The sequence below is a fragment of the Molothrus aeneus genome, chromosome 6 (assembly GCF_037042795.1).
Source record: "Molothrus aeneus isolate 106 chromosome 6, BPBGC_Maene_1.0, whole genome shotgun sequence".
In the NCBI taxonomy this organism is placed as follows: domain Eukaryota; kingdom Metazoa; phylum Chordata; class Aves; order Passeriformes; family Icteridae; genus Molothrus; species Molothrus aeneus.
Window position 1 is genome coordinate 27,434,277 of NC_089651.1, and position 24,824 is coordinate 27,459,100.

At 42.9% G+C, this 24,824-nt stretch overlaps 1 protein-coding gene across 3 annotated transcripts in view; it reads left to right on the plus strand.

The window, feature by feature from the left end:
* The window catches only part of DPF3 (double PHD fingers 3), a 179,290-nt gene that overhangs the window by 5,188 nt on the left and 149,278 nt on the right, over positions 1 to 24,824 (plus strand). For all 3 annotated transcript variants that reach the window (XM_066552404.1, XM_066552402.1, XM_066552403.1), the window contains exon 2: positions 706 to 792. In XM_066552404.1, coding sequence (XP_066408501.1) covers positions 713 to 792 — 80 coding nt within the window. In that variant the 5' untranslated portion in view covers positions 706 to 712. The remainder of the gene's footprint in view (positions 1 to 705; positions 793 to 24,824) is intronic.

Genomic DNA, 24,824 nt, shown 5'->3' on the forward strand with positions numbered 1-24,824 from the left:
ATACAGAGAGAAGTGAACTGTTTTGCTTTTACACATCAATAGCAGATGTCAGGGCTCTGACAGCTGATTTCCCACTGGAAGAAAAATTAGTGACACAGACCATAGGAATCATCTTCTTAGCAGACTTCTCTATTAAATACATGAGGCTTTGAACAAATGTACAGGCTGATGATATTGCAGGAAATAACCATTCTCCAGAAACTTCAATCTGGAAGTCAGTGTTTTGCTTTCAGAAAACAACTGTATCATTGAACTTCCTGCCAACTAAAGACCCAGTGTTACAGGGCTACTAACACCTCATTTCTCAAAGTTTGTGTTCTGCTCATGTACAGAGGAAAGCAAGTAATTGGAGAGACCTGTGTGCAAGGAGGCATTATAATCTCATGAGGGTGGTTCTCAGAAATGGGCAGTAATGAACACTTTTTGGAGCATGGGCGTCCTGAACTGTCTTGTATATATTGTGCTGTAGATATTCCCTTTGTGAAAGTACTGTTTGAATGATGCAGGAGTGACTTCCTTAGTCTCCCTCCCCACACACCTCATCTTTGAAGATGTGTGCTGGAATTTCTTGTTTCAAGTGTTTTTTGGGGTGGGTTTATTTTTGGGGTTGGTTTTCTTTTTTTGGTTTTTTGGTTTTCTTTAAAGGGAATGAAAGTTTTATGAGGTAAGAATTTGTCTCTCATTCTCTTCTGAATTCTCTCTCAGGGAGAACATGGCAGGAGGAGGAAGAAGCTCAGCTCAGTGGATGCAGACTGGTGTGGGAGGCTTCCTGTTACTGATGTGTAAAGTGAGGTGAGCAGGTTTCTTTTGAGGACTTTCAGGAGCATTTCCTGAAAGGAATAAGGGTGGGAGGAGGGAAGGTTACCATGGGAAAGCAGTCTCCATGTATCTGCATTCTGTAGAGGGTATGTATGGGTTCTTTGATTTCTTTGGTGATTGGGGAAGGGCTTGAAGGAAAGTTGAAGATAATCTGCAGATACCTGGTCTCATAATAATAATGTATATTGTCTACTCATGTCTTGCTTACTATTTATATGCCTATATTACTATAATAACATAGAGTAATATACATTATATGGTAATATATAATGTAATGCAATACAGTAATTTATATTACTATTTATATGTTCTGGATGCTTCCAGATGTATCATTGTGGCTCAGTCTTAAATTTTATTCTTAGACTGCTGTGCCTTTGGTCATTCTAGTTGTATGTGTATCCTGATATTTATGATGCATGGTGACATTGCCTTCCAGTCCGCCGGAATGCCTCATTCCACTGGAATGTTTCATTGTTGGCTCCATAGATGCTCTGCTTCATGGAGCCCTCCTAGGCCCTGGTTTTCAAACTGCTGCTCTTCTGGGCACTGAATAGAAGCCAGGAATAGTGAGCTGTTGTTGCATGTGACTACCAGTATAGATAGCAGCCTGTAGATTTCAAAGCATGTGCCTAGTGCAGAAGTCTGCCCATGGGAGTAGCACTGCAGGAACTCCCATTAGTACAAACTAATACAATTACCTTTCTGCACAGTTTATACTCTGTCATTTTTGTGTACTTGTGGAAAGTAATGAAATGAAAACATTTTAGACAAGACACACAGCACTAAATGAAAACAATAGACCATTTCTGGGAAGAAAGATAAATGGCTAAATTAAAACAACACTGCAGATAGGGTAGTCATAGCACTGTTTTGTAAGATGATCTTTGAAAGTCTGAAGACAACTGAAACTGCTTATGTGCTTTGTAGAACTGAAGCAATAATTATTTCACTTACAAGATGTAGTATATCAGTTTGCAGTTCCAAAACACCCAATTTCTCAAAGTCTATGTCTTGGTAAAACCAAGACCAACTAACAAAACTTTAGTTCTCAGCTTGATTGGATGGAAATTGAAAGAGGAGGTAGGTTATAGAGGATAGTTTATGGACTTGGTTGAGAGCTATTGTTTCCCTGAGCAAAGTACTTTCTAACTGGGAGCAGGAAAACTCTGAAGGTCCCAAGAAAAAGAATAGGTAAATAACTGGCTGTAGGATCATATAAATTCTGTACTATAACCTTGTGGGAAATCAGGAAGGATGACAGAACTCTATATGTAATGGTTAAGAGCTTCCATGGGCTTTAAAGACTACCAGGCCACAGGGTTTGATCTGTGTTAATTACCCACAAGATTTAATTGTGTGTGGTATATAGTTTTTGGTTTGTTGTGATTTTTTTATTTTTCTTTTTCTCTACCTGGGTAAAAACTCTGTAAGTTGACTAATAGTGTTTACTTATTTTCTTTATAGAAAACGGCTGCTTTCTAAGGCCAGGTGTGATTACATCAGCTGCTAGAGCATCCTCACTTTGAGTACTCAACAATTATAAACATATTTTATCTTTGTTCAGAATGATGTTTCAGAACAGCTGCAAAGAGCACTTCTGAAACAAATTGTTTCAGAAGTGTGGAAGAAGAGGAAAATACAGACTATCACGGAGTTGTGTGTAAGTTCAAAGTCTAAGGGAATTTCTAAGAAGTAACATAAAGGGTGAAACTTGTACATTGATAAATCTGTGAAATAAAATTGCTCCCATGTGTTCTGGATAAAACTAGAAGAGCAGATTAATGCCTCTGTACAGTGTTGCTAGTTCTGTATGTATACTGTGTGTCCAGTAGAGAAGTACTTCTAACTTGAGGAGAGTATCCACTAAAAATTTCTTTTGGAGGAATGCAGATCTTTAGTAACCTTTCTTACAGACAGTTGCATACATTCATGCAGTCATCAGCCCTGTGAAATGAGGGAGGTTCATTTCAGAAGAAATTTTAAACACTATTTTGACATGTTTGTCTCTCTCTCAAAAAAAAAAAAAAAAAAAGGAGATTAAAGAAATAAGTGAAAATAGTTGGATGGTCACCTGTATTTTGTTTTGGAATTCTTTTTGATCTACATAGCATAATTTTGTTGGATTGAATTCTATTCAATCACTAAAGCAATGATTCTTGTTGTAATGGTTAGATATACTTGATGTGGGAATAGACCGTAACAGGTGGATAAAAAAGCTTATACTGGGAAATAGCTGGACAGTTGTTCTTACTTTTGGTTGTACAAACGGTACAGAAATTATTCTGTCTTTTGAGTATTCTGGTTATCCTTCTTTGTGCCATTTCTATCTCTAACAAACTGTACAAAGTATTGAGAAATTAAGCACATTATAGATTCCTGTGTTGTGGCACGATGCCCAGAGTGTGTCGTCTTTGACTTGTGGTTCAATAGTGAGCTGCTCTCAAATAATTCCTGCTTATATCCCAAGATCTTGTTCTTGACTGGCAATAAGCAATTCAGAGGCTGAAGGTGTACATGCAGTGTTAGGACTTTTTAAAGTATGTCAATTTGTCACCATTTTATCTGCCATTTAATGTCTTATGAGTCAGATTTTCATTTTCCTCTGCCTCTTCCCCTCATCTTCTGAAAATCTTGAAAACAAAAAAAAAATGGGAAAGATTACTCCTTCTGAGTTCAGTTATGTGGGAAGAATAAAGTTCAGTTCCAAAGCTTCTCTGCAGGTTAATTGAAAATAGTAACTGAAACCCTCTGCCACCTTACAATGCCCTTTCAGTAGGTGGACTGAGGGGAGCTTGATTTATGGGGGAGCTTAGTGAAAAATCCATTACTCCTAGGTTCCCAATTCTAGTGATGAAATAACTTGGAATACACTAGAAATGTAATGTGACTGAAAGGAAATGGTTACAGGCTTTCTGAATTATTGCAAAATAGTTTGATTAAAAGAAAAATATCACTGGAAAGGGGTTCCTAAGTGGCCCTGATTTCTTTCTGCCTGTTGCTGGTAGTGGCAAGCAATGCTGCAGGGATGGAAAAGATGGTATTAGAATTTTTGTATGCAGCACATAGACAAAGAATGTGGCTGTCCCTAAAGAGGATAAGAGCTTGGTAGTTGCAGTTAAAACTAATTTATTCAGGCTTAGCTAATGCTGCAGAGTCTGGTGGTCTGTTGTGCTGCTGGCCTGTAGTAAGCTGCAGTATGCAAGGTGTGGCATAGAAGAAATGCACAGCTTTCTGATTGCTCCCTGAGTGTGTGCCATGAATACATTCTGTTAGTGGTGCTGTAGTAGGTACAATCTAAGGATATAAGCAATTGGAATACAGATACTCTTTTATCTAAACTGTGCTAGTCTTAATGTCTTAAATTCATCCTACCCATAAGGAAGAATGAACTCATAAAAGTTCCAGTTTAAAGTCACTCTTTAGTATTTCTTAAAACATTACTAACAAGCTGTGCTGGCTTTCTGGAACCAGCTGGTTTTGCTTCTATTTTCCGAGTTCAGAGATATGCCTGGTATTTATGTTGTGTTTGTGTGACAACTTCAGGCTGACGGCACCAGTGGAAGGGTAGGTCAGAGTAAACCTCTGGCTGCATAGGTGGCACTTCTACACCTGCACAGAACAGTGTTTGAGACAGTAAATGCAAGTGTCTGAGACAGTAAATGACAGTAAATCCCAGCTGTTCTTCTCTTGTGCCGAGTTCCGTGCAGCTTTGCATCTCTGAAGGTTACAGGAAATGGGACACTTGGCTTGTGGAGTTTGTTGGCCCAGCTCGCTCCTCTCCTCAGCTGCAGACAGCCCCAGTTTTGCTGTGTGTCATGTGTAGGTAGCAAGTAGGCAAGACTGGCCATGGAGGAGGAAGACAGACCCTGACAGATCTGATGCAAAGCCTATTCCATTCTCTAGAATTATTTTTATGAAATGTGGATTAGGTGCTAAATCCTGGAGTAGCATTTAGAGTTTTCTTATCTAAGAACACCACATCTCCTGAGAGGCACAAAACACACCACTGCAGTTCATTTTGCTGATCCAAAGCAAACCTACTGACTTAAAGTATCAAAATAATATGCATGTTACAATTTTTGGTAATTTATAAGTATTCTGGCTCAGACTTGTGACTACCTAAACTAATCTGAGGGGTGAATCAGGCACTATCTTATTTTTGGGTGTAGTAACTTGACAATGTCCTTTAATACTCCTAATGTTACTGGACAAATTACAAGTCTTCTTTTGTTTGACTTTATCACTGCATTTTGTTTCAACCTGTTATATCACCTGCTTTCCTTTTGGAAAAAAAAGGAAAGGGTGCACATCCCTTTTCCTGGGCACAGAGATAGTGGCCTACTGTGCCCAGTGGTTTGGTTACTGTCACTGGGATTTGTCAGCCTGGATGGCAGGTAGATGTCATCCTACCCTGTCACCAACCACTGGCTGGCTGAGGTGAGAAGGTTTGGGAGGGTTGAGTAGAAAAAAAGGATTTGTTCTGTATTAGTGTGACAGCAGAGGTATACTGACCAGCTTCCAAAATGCTAGAGAGTAGTACCAGGTGACTTAATGCCAGGGCCGGTGACAAATTGTTTCACTGCAGTATCCTTTCCATAGGGCTGTCCTTCAAGCTGTGTCCACTTCAGCTGAAGTTGGGCTAAGTGGGAGAGCTAAAGTTTTTTTCCCCTGCAGACAATTGGTTGAGGTAAATGTTTTGTTTATCTTTATTCTTGGAGAAAGTTTGTGTGGGGTTTTTTTTTGTAGTCTGGAGGAAAAAAGGAAAAAAAAAGCATTAAGTGTTTATGTGTTAATTTTTCTAGTTTAAGGAAATAATCTTTCCATAATAAGCTTGAAACTACTTTGACGACTGAAAACAGTGCTATAATATATGAACTTAAAATTTCTTAAAATAAGAAATATCTGATCTTGAAATCATAAGTTTGGTTTTGTAAAGGGTTTCCACTGGATGATATTATTGGCTTTTTTAGAGTATTAGAAACCGAATTACACACTCATATTTGTGAAAAGTCAGTTTAAATACTGTAACTGGCTTCTTTGTGATTTAAGACTTAAATACATGTTCTGTAGGCTTCTTTGGCTCTATAGGCTCTATGTTATTTGGGACATGCACTATAAATTCTAGGTGACCCCAAATACAGGTTGTTAGTCTTTATTTGAAGATCATCATACGGTGAAAAAGTAGCAGACTTTATTTATGTCTTGTATGTTTTTCATCCTTCTCTTACCTGATTGTTCCTGACTAAAAATTTTGGCATGAGAAAACTACCTTATGTGGTGGTGTTCCTCTGATCCTTTTGTTTAGTTTTTCACCTGAAGCATCATCATCATCATCCCTGTAAAATCAAACTTGGCTGTGTTACAAACAGAACTATGATTTCAAGTGAACAGAGAAAAAGCAGATAAAACACTTCAAAAAAGTGGCTTTCAAGGAGTATCTCTGTACCAGTAAAGCAAAGTGAAAATAACTAATAACGCTGTGGATGTAGCAGTGATTTTTTAAAAGTTGTTCTCAGATGTAGTTTTGAGATTGTCCCAAGGCTTCCAGCATGATTTCAAAGGTCAATTGATAGACTGTGCTTGTATGTGCATGCCCAAATGCTGGAGAGGGATTCTGTGTGCGTGTGTATGTGTGTGCATGTAAAAAGAATGATCCAAATGTAAGTCTTGAGGTGTAACCTCTTTGTTCTAGTGCTAGGACATGTATTTAGGGTTCTGTGGAAAAGCAGAATGGTACACAATACTCCATCACAGCTATATACAGATATGATACTATATATACCACATATTAGAAAATATAAGTAGTATTATGTATTATGGTGTCAAAGTCTAGGCCCCCATACCATGCCCCCCCCCCAAAAAAAAAAAAAAATAGGTGCCAGAACAAAGCTTTTCTTAGCAGCCTTAATTCCACTCCTTTGTCTGGATTACATTATAATTCATCCCAGCAACTGGAAACTGAATCCTTTCTCCCACTGTCCTGCTGCCCTTGTACTTCAGCAGAGAAAATGCACAGAGCAGAAGTGCGCTGGTCTTTCCCTCCACTACCTGCTGCAAGTGACTTCCGGATGAGGAACAAATACTGCAGAAATACCGGTGCAATCCGTGGGAGTGTTTGGTTGCTGCATCCCAGCAGCTTTCTGATGCTAGGTTTTCATGACTCAGGCACTTTGCCGGTGTTTTCTACAAAAAATTTGTAAAGCTAAACACCTGGCACCAAATTAATTGAGTTATCAGAACTTCGAGGCCATGGAGGCATAGAGTCACTGGACCTTATGACTGCTAAATGTAAGGCACTTCCTGCACTCTCCGTGCTGGAAACGCTGAAATGGTTCGAATGCTGGAACTTCTCTGCCGGCGCCCCGGGCAGCGCCACGCGGGGGCGCCCCGGGGCCGGCCTGCCGGGCTCAGGTGCGCGGGGCGGGGAGCGCTGCGCGGGCGGAGCGGGACGAGCAGGAGAAGGGCAAAGAGGCAGGAATATGCCGTGCAGGGTTTTCCGTGACCTCAAACGCCTCACGCCCAGAGGTACTCACCGCACGTAACACACATCGAGTCTTAATTCGGACACGCCCACAGTATCGTATTGTGTGTTTGGGGAGTTAACGGATAAATTAGGCAATGGCTGTGTAGCAGGACAGAGTTGCATGCACATTGCTCTTAGCAGGTTTTCTTTAAACTATCTTTTTGTTTCTCTTAAGACCATTCTTTCATAATGAAATATGGTATCTAGGCCCAATCCTGCACTTACAGGTTTAAAGAAATGCTGATTCTTTTCAAGTCACAACTCTTGGCGCTGACGTTAGATAGTACCCCTTTCTCCTCTGGGCTGCCTTTGAGAACAGTATATGAACATTTGCACAGAAGATCTGAATGGAAACATACATGTTTTAAATGCTCTATATAGGCATAGATGAGGTTCTGCTTTAGTTTACACGACTAAAAATGCAGAATAAATCTTACTGGCAGAATAAACTGGATTTGATAATGACAATGTTGGACAACCCTTCCTCCTGTTGAAGATGACTTTGGCAGAACCAAGCCTTTAGGTTAGAATTGTATATTAAAAATGGGAACAGAACCTGGCTGGCAGGGATTTTTCTGTTTGCTTTTAACATCTGTAGCCCAAAAGTTCAGCCTTAAGCAGACTAAGCCTAGGCCCCTGAATCCAATAACTCCCAGAGTTACCTAATAGGAAACACTAGACACAGGGACCCATATATGGAATTTAGGCTATGTCAGTTGAGGCTTACACAGCTATATTGCAGCACTCTAAAATACTCCACTCTGCTTTTTCAAGGTGTCCAATTGTTATGGGCTCTTAGACTTAGTGACTTGGCATTAGTCATGCAATCCTCTGAATCTAGATCATTTATTTGTAATATCTGAATCTCAGCAGCCATTGCTTTCTAATTATTTTCCAGTCCTGTCTGATACCTATGTGACTTCTCTTCCCAAGCTTGTTTCCACAAGGTATTTAGTAGAATTGCTCACCTCTAGCAAATGAATAGTATCAATGATTATGTGTACACAAATGTCTTGGTGTTTTGCTGAACCAGGGTCTACTTTTCTTGATATGATTTTTGAAAATGTTATAGAGCTTCCACAAGCCTTTAAGCACGTGTTTTAGGGTATTTTTGTAAGAATTCGATGGGAAACAGAGCTTTGCTGGTGGGTTAGAGTATGTCTTGGGATGGGGGAGAAAAAATTAAATATACACTGACTTTGAAATGAATGCCTATGATTCCAGCATGCTGGGTGCTATGCTAACAAGTAGGCTAAACTTGGATGTGCCCAGCACTTCAGTTTGGAAAAGCTCCCAGCTTTGGAATATAACATGCTTGCATTTGTATCTAGAATACAACTGGGATTCTCATGTTCAATAATCAGAAGGAGGGAGCGTGAATGAGGGAAACAGCTGCATATCTCTGGAACTAGGCTTTGCATACTGACCCTTGTTGTGTAACCTCCATGCTCCAGAAGTTTGAATTCATTTCAGAAGGTTGGCATGCATTTAGCTGGGAAAAGTGTTTGCTAGTGAGCTATTCCAATTGTATAAATACAGTAAGAGAAACTATTGCTTGTCTGATTATGAGAGTGATCTTAAGCAATAAGCACCTCTCCCATAACAAATGCAAGTACAACTCAGACTGCTTGTGATATCCTTCCCCTTCTCCCAAAGTGGATTTGGCCAATGCCTCTGTCTAGAAGAGTGATGAGAGTGGATGGTCATGATTGCTAGGAGAAATTGTTACTGTGTGGGGAGATAAAAGGTTTTAATAAAAAGAACTTGGAGAAGAACTAGCCAATGGCTTGGAAAGAATAAGAAGCTGTTGCAGCACCAAAGGGGAGTGAAAAAGATTGCAGGTCAGTTATGCTTGCTATACCATTTCTGAAGTGTCATAACCTGGGTAATCAATCATAAGGCTTTATTTTGTGGCCGTTGGTTGCACAGGGTTCCTGAAGGCTGAATTCCCACTGCTTGCATTTTATAGTGAGATGCTGATGCTTGCAGGAGCCATGCAGGGAGAATCCTCCCTAAGATAATAATTTGGTAAGCTGTTCTGCTTTCTGCAAGCTGGACTGTTGCAGCAGCAACTGCAGTATTCTTTGTAGATGCTTTTATTCTATCAGACTTGTTCTAGTGCTTTTAAATAATATTGCATAAGGACTTTAGCCATAGACACCAGATGAGAGGAAACATTCTGCTACGTGTGAGATCAGCAAGCCCTTTGGGTTTTGTAGGGGAGTGCAGAATTCAACATATATAAGATGCTGTTCTTAGTAGGTGACTGATCTTACATGCAGCTTTACAAAGTTTTGACCAGTTTAAAAACTGTAATGCTTGATCGTTCCTGGGCATGTCAGGTGTGAAAATATTCTAAGTGCTGTAAGGTTTCCTTTCACAGGTTTCTTTGTTGTTTTTTTTTTTTTCTGATGCTGAAGATGCTTGTGCCTTCTTTTCTCAAATGTACAGGCTGGCACACTCCTGGCTGGCTGTTGACCTTTAAAATCAACAAGAAAAGCCCCATAACAAGCAGGCTCTGGAAGGAATAGCAAAGCAGGGAACTTGAATTTTCTGCATGTGGCACAGTTGGTCTGATGGAGTTTTATGTGATGATGTTGTGTTCAGACTTGTATTCCGCTCTCAGCTCTTGGGTAGGAATCCTTCCTGTCCTGTCAGCCTGGGATCTGAAGATGGGTTAAATATGTATCTGTGAGTGCTGCTTGTAGCACTGTGAGGGAAAGAGTGTGTGGTTCATGGGCATTCCTACTCATAGGAAGCTGGAGCCTCTATAGCCTATCTGGGCACACTGGAAACTGGCCCATATCAGTAATACACATGAAAGATGAGAATCTGTCCCTATGTCTATATAGATGCCTGGTAAATCCTGCACTAGGCGTCTTTCTTGGAATGGCACACGGATTCCACAGGATAGTCTTACAAATAGCCTAATAAGCATCATCAGTGGGAGCAAAAGTCTGGGCCTTGCATCAAGCAGTATCCCATCAGCCTTTTATGTCACTTGGGATTTCATCATAAACTTTGACAAGTTCTTCTTAGGTGCTTTCTGCTGAGGCAGCACAGAGGCCCAGTGTCAGCAAAGTCCTGTCAACTCTAGCAAAAGCTGAGCAAGTAGAAGACTTGACACAAGGGCTTGGATGTGTGAGGAGAGTGGCTGGAGCAAGACTTGTGTGGCAGAGCTTCCTGTTGCAGATGTGGCTACTGCATTTGAGGAGGTGTCCTGACAGCAAAGCTGATCTACTTTTGCTTAAAAAACAAGAGCAAACAAAAAAGCCCAACAAATAACACATTGCCTGTGGCAGTGCTGGTTTTATGTAAAGGACATTACCAATATGGTTATCTCAGTTAATAAGTATCAGCAAAATTATTCTGAATTCTGATCTGAGACCTTGTTTGGCTTGAGGAAGTTTATATCAGATTATTTCCACAGGCTCCAGGTGGGGAGACTTGGGAGCAACTAAATCAGGGCTGGCTTCATTGTGACATTGACTGCAATAATTGACTGATTGGTTCCCAGGATCATTTTATGTTATACCAGTACTGTATTTGTTCACTGAAATTTGCAGTCATCATCTTTTAAAGTTGACCTAAATTGGTATTTTAGGCAGGTCAGTCCACAACTTTCTGCTGTTTCTCCCCTCTACCAAGGTAAAGTTGGATGGGAAATGGAAGAACAGTTTTGTGACACTTTTGAAGGTGTTTCTGTTTAGCAGGATTTAAGACATAGCTAAAATAATCTTATTTCCCCCTTCCTACCATTTCCTCTGTTTTTTGGCCAATCAATGCAATAAAATGAGCTAGTGACTTCTTACCCCCTCACTAATTCTAAACTGCTGTTTATGTGGATATTTTTCTTTCCAGTGCAACCACCCATCAGATTTTATTTTTCTTATTTTAAAACATGAGATTTTATTTTTCTGACTTTAAATGCTTACAAAATGAAAAATATTTTAAGTTACAGATTGTTTTGGAAATAATGGAGCAAAATGCAAGAAAAGAAAAAAAATAAAGAATTCAATACTATAATTTTTTGTATTTATATGGAAGAGGGGGTGAAACCATTGAAGGTGTTATTAAAGTTATTTTAAAAACTCCTTGAAATTAATAGCATTTCACAAATAATATTGAAGGAAAAAAAATTAGCAGGTGAGATATTTTCATGCTGAATCTAATTTTCTGTGTAGTTTAAAAGACTGGTTTTGTTGTTATCTGTATAACTCCTGCACGTGCTGCAAAAGCAGCCTACTTATCATAGTGTTTGTTCCAAAGACCAAAATGCACTCTGTAAACAAGAAAGCTTGAATACTGAAAGAAAACAATTGCAGTCATTACATTTAAGCTGTGTCTGGACAGCTCACTTCTGCCTACTCTATTAAAAAAATCATCATAGTGGATTAAACAAATAGTCACAGCAGAATATTCATTCCTTTCTTTGAGGTGGTGTCATCAGTAAGGAAGGAAAGGTGAAGCAGTTCAAATCAGCACCAGATTCAAAGTTAGCACTTTCTTTGGATGAGTGTGGCAGTTTGTTTTTCTCAGCTGTTAATTTCCTCAGGTAGGGTGCTGCTCATTATGCTCAATCCAAATGTTAAACCTGTCTTAGACTCATAGTTATATTGTGTGCACTGGGCTTATAAGAGATAAGATTGATTAGCAAGGTATTACATTCTATTTTCTCATCATGGGCAAGAGGAAGTAATGTTGTACCACCTTTGGGACCACATTTGCAGTTTTTGTTTAAAGGTGGTTAAAACCATAGGTAGACAGTACCCCTGAACTCCATTCAGAGTAGCAATGAGAAACTTTTCTAGGGAGGGTCAGATCATCTATCGATTGTTCCCTAATCTATACCACCTGCTCCCTCCAAGGTTTAAGACACCTTCAAAACTCCCTTTCATCTTTGCTCTGGGAATAAGAGGATGGAGACAGCATTATTTCAGATGCATCAAGGTACTGCCTCTGTATCCCATTGAGGGCTGTAATGTAAAAACATTTTTTCCTACCTTTAATGAAGGAAAGAGTGAAAATTACTCACAAAGTGTTCACCTTTTCTTTATTCTTTAATTTTTAATTTATTCTTCTTTTTTCTTTATTCTTTTATTTTCCTTTATTATTTTTTCCTTTTATTTTTTATTTTTCCCCAACTAGTTTCTCAAGAAATAAGGCAGACAGACCTGTGTCTCTGTTGGAATTTCATAATAAACTTTGACAAGTTGTTCTTAGGTGCTTTCTATCATGTGCTTCTTGATAGGAATTCAGTTTTGTCCCATCTAAATTTTACAAATTACTCCCCTCAAGGAGAGGGCAACCATAGTTGCTGGATGTGTGTTCTTCAGAGGGTGTGTCTGTTTTATTAAGTTCCTTTTCTTACTATTACTGTGGGTTTGCAGTGGCTACCAGAAAGACTCATACTCTCCTTTTGAAGCTGCTTGTTCATAACATTATTTTCTATTGTTGGGGAAATTTAAAAACAATGCATGACAAAGAATCTTCTGGCAGCCACACTAAATAGATTTTCAGCAGTTTATTAAACTGGGGACAGACTTGAGCCAGGCTCTGGGAACTTACATAACTTCTGTCTCCCCAAATTTTTGAAAACTTCAGATTGAGGCCTCCATGTATGTCTTACTAGTAGAGACTCCTCTTTATTGTTAAAATGTACTTTATCAGAATATCCCGTTAAAAAATAAAGGATTTGAGTCCAGACATCAGCCTACAGGTAATTCAGGGGTACTTGATAAAAAACTGAACGGTGCATACAATAAAGAAAATTGGGTAACAGAATCAGGCCTGAAATCAAGATGCACTAAAGACATCCAAGAATTATTGCTATTGGTTTAGAGGGGAAATTTAGCTTTAAAAAAAAGCTAAAAATTTGAGGTCCGTTTCATGGATACAATTCCCAAAGTTGTGAAGAATGAATTTTGGTGCTAATTTTTACACTGTCTAGCTCCATAGTTATCTTGGTTATGCTGACTACGTAAATTTTTTGGGGGATGTGTCTGTAGAAGGCTGGTGTTGAGTCTGTAACACTGACACTCTGATATCTTTTCCTCCTCTTTCAGCTAAGCAACTATTGGTGAAGATCAAAGAAAGGGAGGAGGAGGGCTGACAAGAAACAGTGTATGAGAGATGCCTGCACAGCTTTAATAAATAAAAAGGGGTTAAGGCTTCAAATCTCTTGCAGGATATCTGTGAATGTGGGGCCCTGTTTTGCTGTAACAAGCTACATTACAGCACACTGTCTTATTTAGACCTATATGACTGATACTTTGAATATTAATATATATTAAGAAAGAAAAATTATTAATTACTGGAAATACCAGAGAATATTAAACAGTTGCTAATCTACCAGAAACCACTCATTTTTCACCTCTGTTTTTTGTTTCCCTCCACAGCAAAATTAGATTTGTGGCTTTTAATGTGGGTGTCTAGTTTGTTTCACTTTCCAATTCACAAGAGTTGAGGAATGTATGATAAGAACCTAACTTTCCTTCCCTCCAGAAAACAGCAACTCTACGTTGAAACTTAACAAGATAAAAAGGAAAACAGAAGATAATAAATACAAGGTAAAAATTCTTTCACAGTTTGCAATATTGTCAGCTAAAATAAGGCTTTTCAGGGCTTTTCACAGGAATATTAATGAGACCTCACAAAAAGTATCAATGTGCTTGTGTTACATAAATAGTAAAAATGTTTGAAACAGAGGTAAGTCAGGAGAGCAGCATTATGATCCATGAGACATGGCACTTCCCAATAGACTGAGAAGATATGACACTGTGTTTCTTCTTCTTGAGTAGAGACAAGCTGCAGTTCTGTATGAGGGGCTGGAGGTGAGGTGGATTCTATTCTAAAGCCCTGTTCTCTCTGGCCCTATAGATGCAGCATGCTTAGGCCTTGTGTTAATGCTATAGATGTTACCCCAATAGATTTGTGTCCAAACTTACCTTCTGTTTTCAAAATTTATGTGCTGGCTGTCCAAACATTTGGCAAGTTCTTGCTAAGAATATGCCCACTAAGGGTTTTTTATGCCATATACTTTTAAATTATTTATACTTTCTTGTCGCCTCCTTGCTATGTTTCAGGTGAGTGTGAATAAAACTATCAGTAGCTAATCCTGAAGTTGTGTATATGTAACTGAGTGTGTTTCAGCTTTGTTGGTCCTTCAGGATGTAAAACAATAGTAACATTACTGATTAGTGACTTATGGTACACTGAAATCAGAAAAAAAAATCTAAAATTTAAGTAAAAAATGATCTACCAACAACGAACTGGTGTATATGTGAAAATGGAGGTAACTATGGTGCGGCATGAAATTTTTATTATACAGGTTTGTGATGTTCCCCCTGCTTGCAAATAGTGAACATGTAAATGAGTTCTGTAGCTCATTACAAGCAAAATGCCAGTCAGTGCTCTGTGCCTTTTCTTTCAGCTAAAATGGTAATCTCACTGTTGTGGGATTCTACATGAACAACACTTGGACATATTATATGGACGTGTGAGCAAAGCCTGATGTCTTCGTTACTGCGGGTGAGACTTCCCACTGCTCTGATATAGGAGCTCTGTCCTTGGGTGTCCTGGAGATACCATTGAGCAAGCCAGTGCTGCTGACTGGTTCTCCTAGCCAGGAACGTGGGGTCTGCCTGGGAAAAGGGCTATCAACAATCCAAGGTCATCTGTGCCTGTTCTCACTGTTTGTTGCTTTTGCTGGTAGCTGATAAAGGCCCAACATCTGAGTAACAGGAGCAGCCAGGGAAGCATATGTGGCTTCATCCTGTTTTTGCAATATGCTCCCTGCCAAGCTCTGCACCAAGAGCTCTTTGCCTGCAGAGCAGGAATGGGCCTATATATCCAACAAAACAGAACCAGAGGGACTCATTAAACTTCCAAACATGACCTCAAACAGGGTTTCTTAATTATCTGAAAATGTCACCAGTTTGCATTAGAAAATCTCAGGGCTTACTAGAGCTTGGCCAGATTTTGGTACCTTCTCTCAGTAACACAAATCTATCTCCTGTTCTGCAGTGTGATACAGTCCTAGGCTATTTTTTTCTTATGTGTGAAGCAAAATCATTATCCCACAAGTGAATATTGCCCATCCTACAGTAAGTATTCAAATGTTTGCCATTAAGGGAATATCACAGCAACAAGAAAAGTTGAACCAGAAATCCTCACAGTAGTGAGATGGGGTGTAGGTTGCTAGTCCGTGGTCGCCGGTTCAGGTGCACGCTATGCCGTTTGTTTCTTTGCAGCACACACATCAACTGTGTGCTTGTGACAAGTCGGCAGTTTGTGGTTAGCTTTTCCTGTGAGCAGTCAGAGTACTGAGCAGGGAGGTCTGAAGTTGCATTCAATGTCACCTGGACTGCTATGATATTAAATAATATAATGTAATATGATAATGGAAATGTTCTTAAAGATTACTTCCCAGAACTGTTTTGGGATAGATCTCAGCATCTTGGCAACTCTCCAGCTAACAGAAAGCTTATTTCTCCTAAGCAGTGCCTGTAACCAAATGGCTTAGATTGCTTTGATGGAAGAGATGCTTCCCTCCAGGGATATATGCCTGGCACAGTACCTAGTAGCCGGAGTTGACTGAGTAGCTGGAATAAGCAAAGTTTTGGAAAGAGGGACCCTAGACAGATTCTAAATTTTAACTTTTTGCAAACTTCTGATGAATCCTTAATGAACGGAAAACTGCTGCATTACACTTGTTTACCTGTCCTCACTGTGAGTAACAATTATACTCTTTCTTTTCTCCATTCATCTTCCTTTTCTCTCTTGCCCCAGTATTGGGAAGTTTTATTTTGTAAAGTAGTTGAGGAGCAAGAGAGATTTTGGTTGTCTTTGCTTTTTCAAGTTCAGCCCAGAAAGACTGCTATTTCAACTTCTGGTACCATCTCACAAACATCATACTTCCATTCTGTTATTCAGTAAGTTGTGAATGAAAATGTTTTTCTAGTTTCCTCACTTTTACTTCTTTGACAGTAGTGTGTTTTAATAGTCTTTAGTCGAGTTTCTTCTGGATGTATAGATGCAAAGAATGGGGATGCAGGCTTGGTTTTGGCGGTGCTTGTTTGTGTTTTTTAGAAGGATAGAGGATGCCTGAAGAGAGAGACCTTTGAGAGTGGGAGAAAAGTATGAGATGACAAAGCTGACATTACTATCAGATAAGTAAAAAACTTCTTTGTTTGATTCTGCTCTTGTTGGCACCTAATTTACACTGGAGCAATTTCGTAAACTTCAGTGAGTTTACTTCTGAGAGTGAGATCACGATCTGAGAGTGAAATCAGGATTGACACCTCTTAAATCACTTGGGTCATGCTCCATAATTCATTGGCAAGTTCCTTTAATTAGTTGCAGGTAAACCCAGGCTTCCTGGAGTTCGCTGCCTCCCCAGGAATGGGCTCTGCCTGCTGCTCCCTGCCGCGCTTCGGGGTCCAGCCTCCGCCTTCTGTCTCATCGCAGGGCTGTATGTCCGGTGAAACGCGGCTCAGGGCTCTTCCCCCCGCGGCTCCCTGTGCCGGACGGAGGCGGGGGCCCGGTTCCCGGCGCGCCAGAAGTTGCTCTGTGGGAGAGAGGAGCGGGGCTGTGCAGGGCCGGCCGGGCGGTCCGGCCGCCGCGCGTTATGTAAGGGCGCAGGGGCTGCGGGCCGGGATGACTGACAGGGAGAGGGAAATTCCTGGGGGAGGGGGAGCGGCGCTGCCCTGAGGCCGCTGCCAGAGCCGGCGGCTCACGGAGACCTGGCGGGGAGCGCGGCTGTGCAGAAAGGGAAGCGGCGCGGGAGGGACGCTGCCGGGCGGCGTGCGGAGCGAGCGGGCGAAGCGGGCTCTTCCCCCGGCGGGGCAAACCGCCTGGGAAACAGGGGGGCAGCGGCGGCGGTGCGAGGGAACGAGGAGCGAGCCCGGCTTCCCCCCTCCCGACGCGGCGCGTTCGAGCTGGGGCCGGAGCGCGGCGGGGAAGTGCCGCGCTGGAGCCCGGGGTGCCCCCCGGCGCGGCGGCGGCCCCGGCGGCGGCGCTGCCCCTTTAAGACCTGCTCGCCGCCAGTTCCAGGGAGAGGGAGTGACCTCTGGGCTTTGACAGCTCCCCTAATAACTAGCAGCGCCCTGGCCCCGCCCCTGCCGCGCCATTGGCTGGCGGGCCGGTATGCCGCGCTGCCATTGGCTGGCCGCTTCCCCTGAGCGAACCTTTAGAACTCCGAGACACAATATTCTGTTACATTGTAGCAAAATGGCGACTGTCATTCACAACCCCCTGAAAGCGTAAGTAGGAATCAAAAATGTACATATTCCGCGTGGTTTAAATATGAAAAAAGGCGCCTTTCCGGCGCCGGCTGCCAGCCGGAGCCGGGTGCCGGCAGCCTCTCGGCGGGTCCCTCCTCCCGCCCTCCTTTCTGCCCCAGCGACTCGCTCGTTTTTTGTGCAACACATCCCCGCGGCTCGCGCCGAAATTAACGAGGAAAAAATTGTTGGGTTAATTGGCGCTCGGGCGCGGGGCGGGGGGCGGCGGGCCGGGGGGCGGTGGCGGGGAGCCCGCCCGGCTCTCCCGGGGCTCGGCGCGGGGTCGGCGGCGGCCGCGTCCCGCGGGGGTGCGCGCACTTGACAGCGTCCTGCCCCCGCTGCCCCGGCGGGCTGGCCCCGCCACCGCGCTCGGCGGGGCACGGACCGGCCCGCGGGGGCGCTCGGTGCGCGGTGCCTCCGCGCTCCCACCGCGGCTCGGAGTTGCCTCCGCAAATCTTTGGGGAGTTGGGATGTCTTGACGAAGCAACCCTCCTCGCTTCTCGGCTGGGCGGTCGGAAAGCGGGGCGGCGGGGGCTCTGCCGGTGCGCTTCGGCGCTCGTGCAGGAGAGGGAGCGAGGAGGCGAGGCAGGGAAGCAGACTTGGGTGAAATGAATGACTCGGGACTGCCGGTCGCTGATTTTGGGCAGGAAGTCCGGAGATCTGTTTTGCATATGACAGGCTTTCGCTTTTCAAAGTGGCAAAGAGAGTTGATTGTGTTTCCATCTTGAGAACGGGCACAAGCCGCCGAGGGCTGTACGGACGGGGTCTGACCCCGGTTTGAGAGAGGGAGGGGGGCAGGTACTTGTGTTGCGGAGGTATTCCGGGGTTCCCGATCTGGAAATAAGGCTGATTTCTGAGGGGCACCGCGGGAGCCGGTTGTAGTCTTCTGCATCGCGTCCTTTATTTTCCTTGTGGTCTGCAGCGCACGCCGCTAATCCCTGAAGGCATTAGGGAGAGTGGGATTTGGCACCGTATGTGGGGAGCGGAGCTATCTTAACCTTTTTCAAACGACTTCCATGCTAACGGGGGCAGCGCTCTTGCTAGTAAAGCAGGGAAGCAGAGTACCTGGCGGTGACGCTTCGCTTGCACTTTCTGGCTGCGCTGAGTGGGTGTTTTTATACCTTTGAGTTTTATGAGATGAAATTAGGGCTGCGAGGGGTTTTTTTTTGTTTTTGTTTTTTTTTTTTTGTTTTTTTTTTTTTTTTTTTTCCCGACTCGAGTCTCTCTGGCTTTAGTTGGAAGAACACTTGAAGGTTTTTCCTGGGATTTCTGCCGCTGTCTCTCTGCGATCCGGAGCGAAAGGAAAGCCTCGAGCTGGAAGGGGTGCTGACATGTTTATCAGCTCTCCTGCTCCGTCCTGGCAGAAAAACCTTTGCTTTCATTTACTCGCCCTCTCGGATATAAAAATCCGCGGGGAGAGGGGAGCGCAGTTGCAGGGGGTTAATCAGAGAAGTCCGAGCGTCCTCATGGGTGGGTGCCGAGGGACTGAAAGCGCTCTGAAAACCGCGCGGCACAGGCAGCGTTCCCCCCCCCCCCCCCCCCCCCCCCCCGTTCGACGGCAGGTCTGACGCTTGTGCAGGCGACAGCGATTTCTCCCCGTGTCCCTGCCGGGCGCTGCCCGGGCGCCGGCAGCGCACCCGGGGCCGCACCGCCCGGCTTTGCACCTGGGCACGGAGCCCCGCGGCGTGTGCGCCGTTGGCGGCTGCTGCCGGCAGCGGGGAAGCCCGGGCTCGGTGGCCTCTGGGGACGGCGAGGAGCTCCCAGGAGCGGCCACGGCCCCCGCCCCGCCGGCGGACGGGACCTTGCCGCCTCGCCTCGCACTTCGTGGCACCGTGGGGCTCCTGGCAGCCGCGGCGGATCGTGCCGAAGGGCTGCTTGTGCCGAAATGAATCGGGGCCCGATCCCGCTGCTGCTAAAGTCGGGGAGGACAGGATGAGGCCATTTATAATTAGCTCCCTTCTCCTCCCCTCGCCCCTGGGGGGTGTGAGAGGAGGAAACAATAGACATCAAGTGCTGGTTTCGCTTTTCTCTGTGTGCCTTTTAAAGTACTAAGGCTATGTGGAGGAAGCAGAATTGGTACTGGCTGTCTGACACCATCTGTAATTTTGTTGACAACTTGTTTAATAAAACATTTTATAATTTTCACTTATTCTTTAAAGTTGCTGATCGGGAAACAATACACATGTAAATAAATTATGCATGGGATAAATTAGGACAAAAGCAGTAGGACACATAATAGGGGAGGGATGCAGTGCACAGTGTTTTATCCTCATGTGTCCTTCCTGACAATGAACGGGAGCTGAATGACATTTGCATTTCCTCTGTCTGCGTTTTGATTGTATCTCAGAACCCACAAACGCCCCCTACAGAAACCGGCCATACAAAGGTTTTGCTCCGAAATGGGGGACAATGTAGGGACTGAGAAATCCGGACTCAGGTATCAAGCAGCTCCTTGTGTGTGCTTGTGCGTTTAAGAGTGTCCAATATTCAGTTTGTCTCCTGCACTTGGACACATATGTGGCCTTGTTCATGCTAGACTAGTCTCTCTGAATAATGTATTCCAGTACCTGAGCATCTGTGGGAATGCATTTCATAGAACAGCTGAGTGCGTGAAGTCCCTTATTAATGATTGGTTTCTCCCTACCCAACTTGCCTCTTTCTCTGGCACTTTCTGGTTCTCTTTTGGTGCTTTCTTCCCTTTGCTTTCCTCCCCTTCACTTCCTCTGGTGAACCAGTCAACATGACACGACTGTCTGTTATTTCTGCCATTTATTAGCTTGTTGTTTACCAACATGGTGCTATAGACAAAAATATCTGAGATCTAAGTTTAACAGATCTGCAAGGTAAAGGTAGCAGGTGTTTGGACAAGCACATGCTTCTTCATCTGTAGAAATGGCAGTATTCTGACAGCTTTGATGGGACAGAAGTGGATTCGAAGTGCTGAAGTTGTTGTTGCTGGTTTTTTCCCCCACTAGTTTGTGTGTGTATCTCCATATTTTTTTGTTTCCATCTTCTTCTCCTATGGATATTTTAATATGAAGACATTTGAGTGGTGCAGTAGAAGAAACAAATGCATTTAGAAAGTATTCTGAATTACTTCAAATGTCAGTCAGAAATCCCAGTGGACTTTGTAAACATTAATTAATTAAACCTCTCAATGCCCCTATGAAGAAAGGATTATTGCCTTTGTTTTATGGATGGCTAAACTAGGACAAAGTGGTTCAGAGTCTCTCTAAAAGATGAAGTCTAGAATGCAGGCATTCAACTTCCAGTTTTAGCATTTAGTCCCATTTCCTCCATCTCTGCCTTATTAGTGATGTGCATATGGTACCATAATGCACTTAATGTAATTAAGACCTTGTAATTTACACAGTCTTGTCTAGAAGCAGAGCTGGTTTCCTCCCACCCCTTCTCTGTCTTTACTCCCACAAATGACTTTTATTTCAGGCTGTCAGTTAAACACACTAAATGGAACATAGGTTAGGTTGTTGCCATTTCAGCACGTGCAATCCCCCATGCCGTATAGCCCTCACCAGAGGGCTGCTGCCTCCCAGGAGTTTGGCAGTGCCAGTGCTCTCCCTTTTGCTCAGGGCAGCCTCTGGGACAAAAGAAGCTAACTCAGGCTCAGCTGCTAGGTAAGCTCACTTCCATGCTGACTGCATTGTTGGATAACTTTGATGGACTTGGGATCATTTATTCTCTGTCAGGTGTTTGGGGAGCAGATCATCACAGATTTGTGTGCACAGTGCTAGATCTACAGCATAGAGCTGATCTACCAGGCCTGTTCTGTCTCTGCATTCCCACTGCAAAGACACAGCAGCAGTTACGTTTCCAGTTGCTGTACCTTCTCAGATAAAATTGCCTTGACAGCCAACTCTGACCTTTGGGCTGCCAAATGATCTTCCTTGTGATGATGAATTCCTGTCATGAGACACCTGTGAAGAAGTGGTCTGTGTTCGCATCCCTGTTTCACATTGGCAAGAGACCAGTCTGGGTCTTGGGGTCTTGTATGGCAAGAGTATTTCATTAGTGATTATTCTGGCTTGAACTCAGGCTGGGGACTCTTAACTGGAAGGTCCTGTATCCCATTACATATCCCTGAAACAGCCCTATGTCCTGATTAAGTGCTGATGAAGACTGATTTTTTTTTTTTTTTTTTTTTTTGTGGACATTGTTGCATAAGCATCTGGTTGCTAATTTTTAATATTAAAGTGAAAGTGTAATGTGCAGTGCTGCTTTCAGCAGGTGGAAGCAATAAAATGGACAGATAGGTTGCCAGTTCATTGTTTACAAGTGATGTGGAGGTGATTTTAATGTGGCCTTGCAAAAGGGAATTTTCTTCTGCTTGACAGAACAGGGTTTGTTGGGCACGTTAAACCATGTACCAAAATCTCTACAGCAATTCCAGTGCGGCTCTGATGTTACTTAAAAGCATAAATGAGCCCTAATGTGACACACTTCAAATCAAAACTGTTGTCCACATGAAAACCGTATTTTCTAATATCTCAGCAGTAGCTTTCAGAGAAAATGGGATGAATGTTACTGTGTTTACACAAGGAAATGTAAGCATTAAACCAAAGTCATTGGAAGGTAGAAAAGGAAAGTTAAGAAGACCTGAGGATACGCTGGTTTTGAAGATGAGAGGCTCTGATAAATGGCATGTTGCTTGTTACAGTGTTATGTCTGATTCCACCAGTCGCTTATGCATGATTAGTTGTTGCAGTGCTTTTGTAATTTTGTTTTGTTGGTCTTTCAGTCTTTCACAGTCTGTCTAGATGTGTGGATGGATGGAAGTTGTATCTCAAAATTGCCACTGAAGAAAAAGTTTTAAAAACATATTATTTCTGGTGTGTGAAAGCAATATTGAACTATCTGGGTTGTGCTACGGAGGCCTAAAGGTATGATTTCTTGGAGGGTGTTATGATTTCAAGGTAAGTACTTGTCCAATGGGCTGGATGCATGGTAGCCATTATACAGGATTCCCAGTGTCCGAGTGGGAATACTTGATGCAGAGGTCAGGTACACAGGACAAAGTGGGATCTGTGTCAGTCTGAGTCACGGCAAAGGTCGTGTGGCTCATCCTTTGTGGAGCCTAATGAAAATTGATTTCCTCCTCTACTTTCCTAAAACTGGAAGGATGGTATTTGAAGGTTGCTCTCAAGAGCAGACTTTGTCCATCTTGTATGTCTGTCTTCTACAGCTTATGACAGTTGGCTGTACCTCTTCTGTCCTGAAATGAGGCATTCCAAAGTCCCCACTGGCTGTGAATAAACCTTCTTTTAGCATTGTAATTTGCCGAATCTGGAATTTTCTCACTCTGGTTTGTCTTTCATGTCAGAGCTGAATTTCTTTGCTCAGTAGATCAATTTTACAATCTTGGTATTTATTCTGGGCTCATCACTGTGTTGTCTGTATGTGATGTTGCCTTGAGCAAGAACCATTCCTGTATTGTTTATCCCTGAGGACTTGTAGGAGTGGAATGAATCTGTTCCGGGAGTTGATGTTTTTTTCCCTTGGAGAGACCAACCTCTGATCTGAGGTTTCCCTGTCTGGGGTGACATACTCCCATGTGCAGACAGGCAGCACCAAGGCAGAGTTGCTTGAGGCCTGTTCTGAGGGCTTCATTAGGACTGTGCTGCTCTTCTGGCTTTGCCTGGCAATTTTGCCCAGGATGCAGACTGAGGAGTGTTAATCACTTCCTTAGTGCAGGTCTCAGTTTTTGCACTGGTTTGTTTCTTAAAGGGAAAGCTATCTCATCAACACAATCTAAAAGGAATCATAGCTTAGGAATACTTTTCTTTTTCAAAACCAAAAATTTTCAGATGGAAGTGCTTCTGTTTTTTTTAAATTTCTCTACAGTTTGTGGAACAAACCCATATATGCTGGACGAGTGCATGAGAAGCAGAAAGTAGTTTTCTTCTTTCTTATTTCAAAAGAAAGAAGAGAACTGCACAGTGTGTTTTCACTGTCTAAACTGAGTGACATGTAACACAAATATTGTAAGTGAATGCTTGAATACTGAAAATTTAAAATCTTTATTTATCTTTAATAGCCTAAATTATTCAAAGCATGATACTTAAAAAAAAATTGTTATATATGGTTTATTTCCCAGCAGAGCATATTTTTACCACAGATTCCCAGTAGATGCCTCAGAAAAAAATAAAGCAGTGTCCCAATGGCTGCTGGCAGATTCCCCTCTCCCAGCAGCATCCTCTGCAGGGTGGGAATAGCAGCAGTATGGCAGCATGTGTCTCAGTTTCCAGGTGAGCTGCCTGAGCTGGGTGCGGTCAGAGCTATGATCCAGCCGCATGGAAGGTTTGCCTGGCTCTCCAGCCTTGTCTGAGGGGAGGCTGCACAGGGAACCAGTGGAGCAGCAAGAGCAGGGGAGGGACTGATGAGTGTGCACTAGGTGGTTGTGATCAGCAGCGTGTGCTTGCCAAATCCTGATGCATTAATTTCATGTCCTGCTGAGCTGTAGCTGGGAGAGAGTTTCCTGCTCAGGTGTTAGTGGGGACACTGACTACATCAGTGTTCTTCTGGTGAAAAAGGCTGGAAGTGATATTCAATGTCACAGCCTGTTGTGACAAAACTGATCCAACCTGAGGATCATCTCTCCATTCATACAAAACCGTGAGTTCTATTAGTCTGATAACTTTCTATTTGCTTTCTGATCATTTTCATAAATGAATGTAAAATTCCAACAGTAACATATATGAAATTTTAGTATGCAAAAGAAAGGAACTCTATGTAATTTATAGTTTCTCTCCCTTGGTTTTGCTCAGATTCCTGCTTGTGGAATATACAAAGCCTTTGTTAAGACATTGTGCTAACTTTTCTACCAACACAGGGTTTAATGCTTCGTGTGTTTTAGTTCTCAAAAATCTAGATAGGTTGGACAGTGCAAAGAAAATCAGGTGCAGAGCATTGAAATAAGGCCATGCCCTGAGTTGGTTAATTTCAGCCTGCCCTACTGCATCATCTGGCAGGGCTGATTTGATCTGATCAGATGCGGGCATGCTACTTCTGCCAAAATGCAAAGTACAGTGCTTATGCTGCTTTTATGCTTTGACTTGGCTTCATGAGAGCCACAGGAAGATAGATTATGGCTGTTGGAACAAAATTCCCTCTTGAAAATGTTTTGGGTGCTTTTCATGTTTTGGAAGAGGAAGTGAACACCATTTCAGTGCTTTGTGTCATAGGCT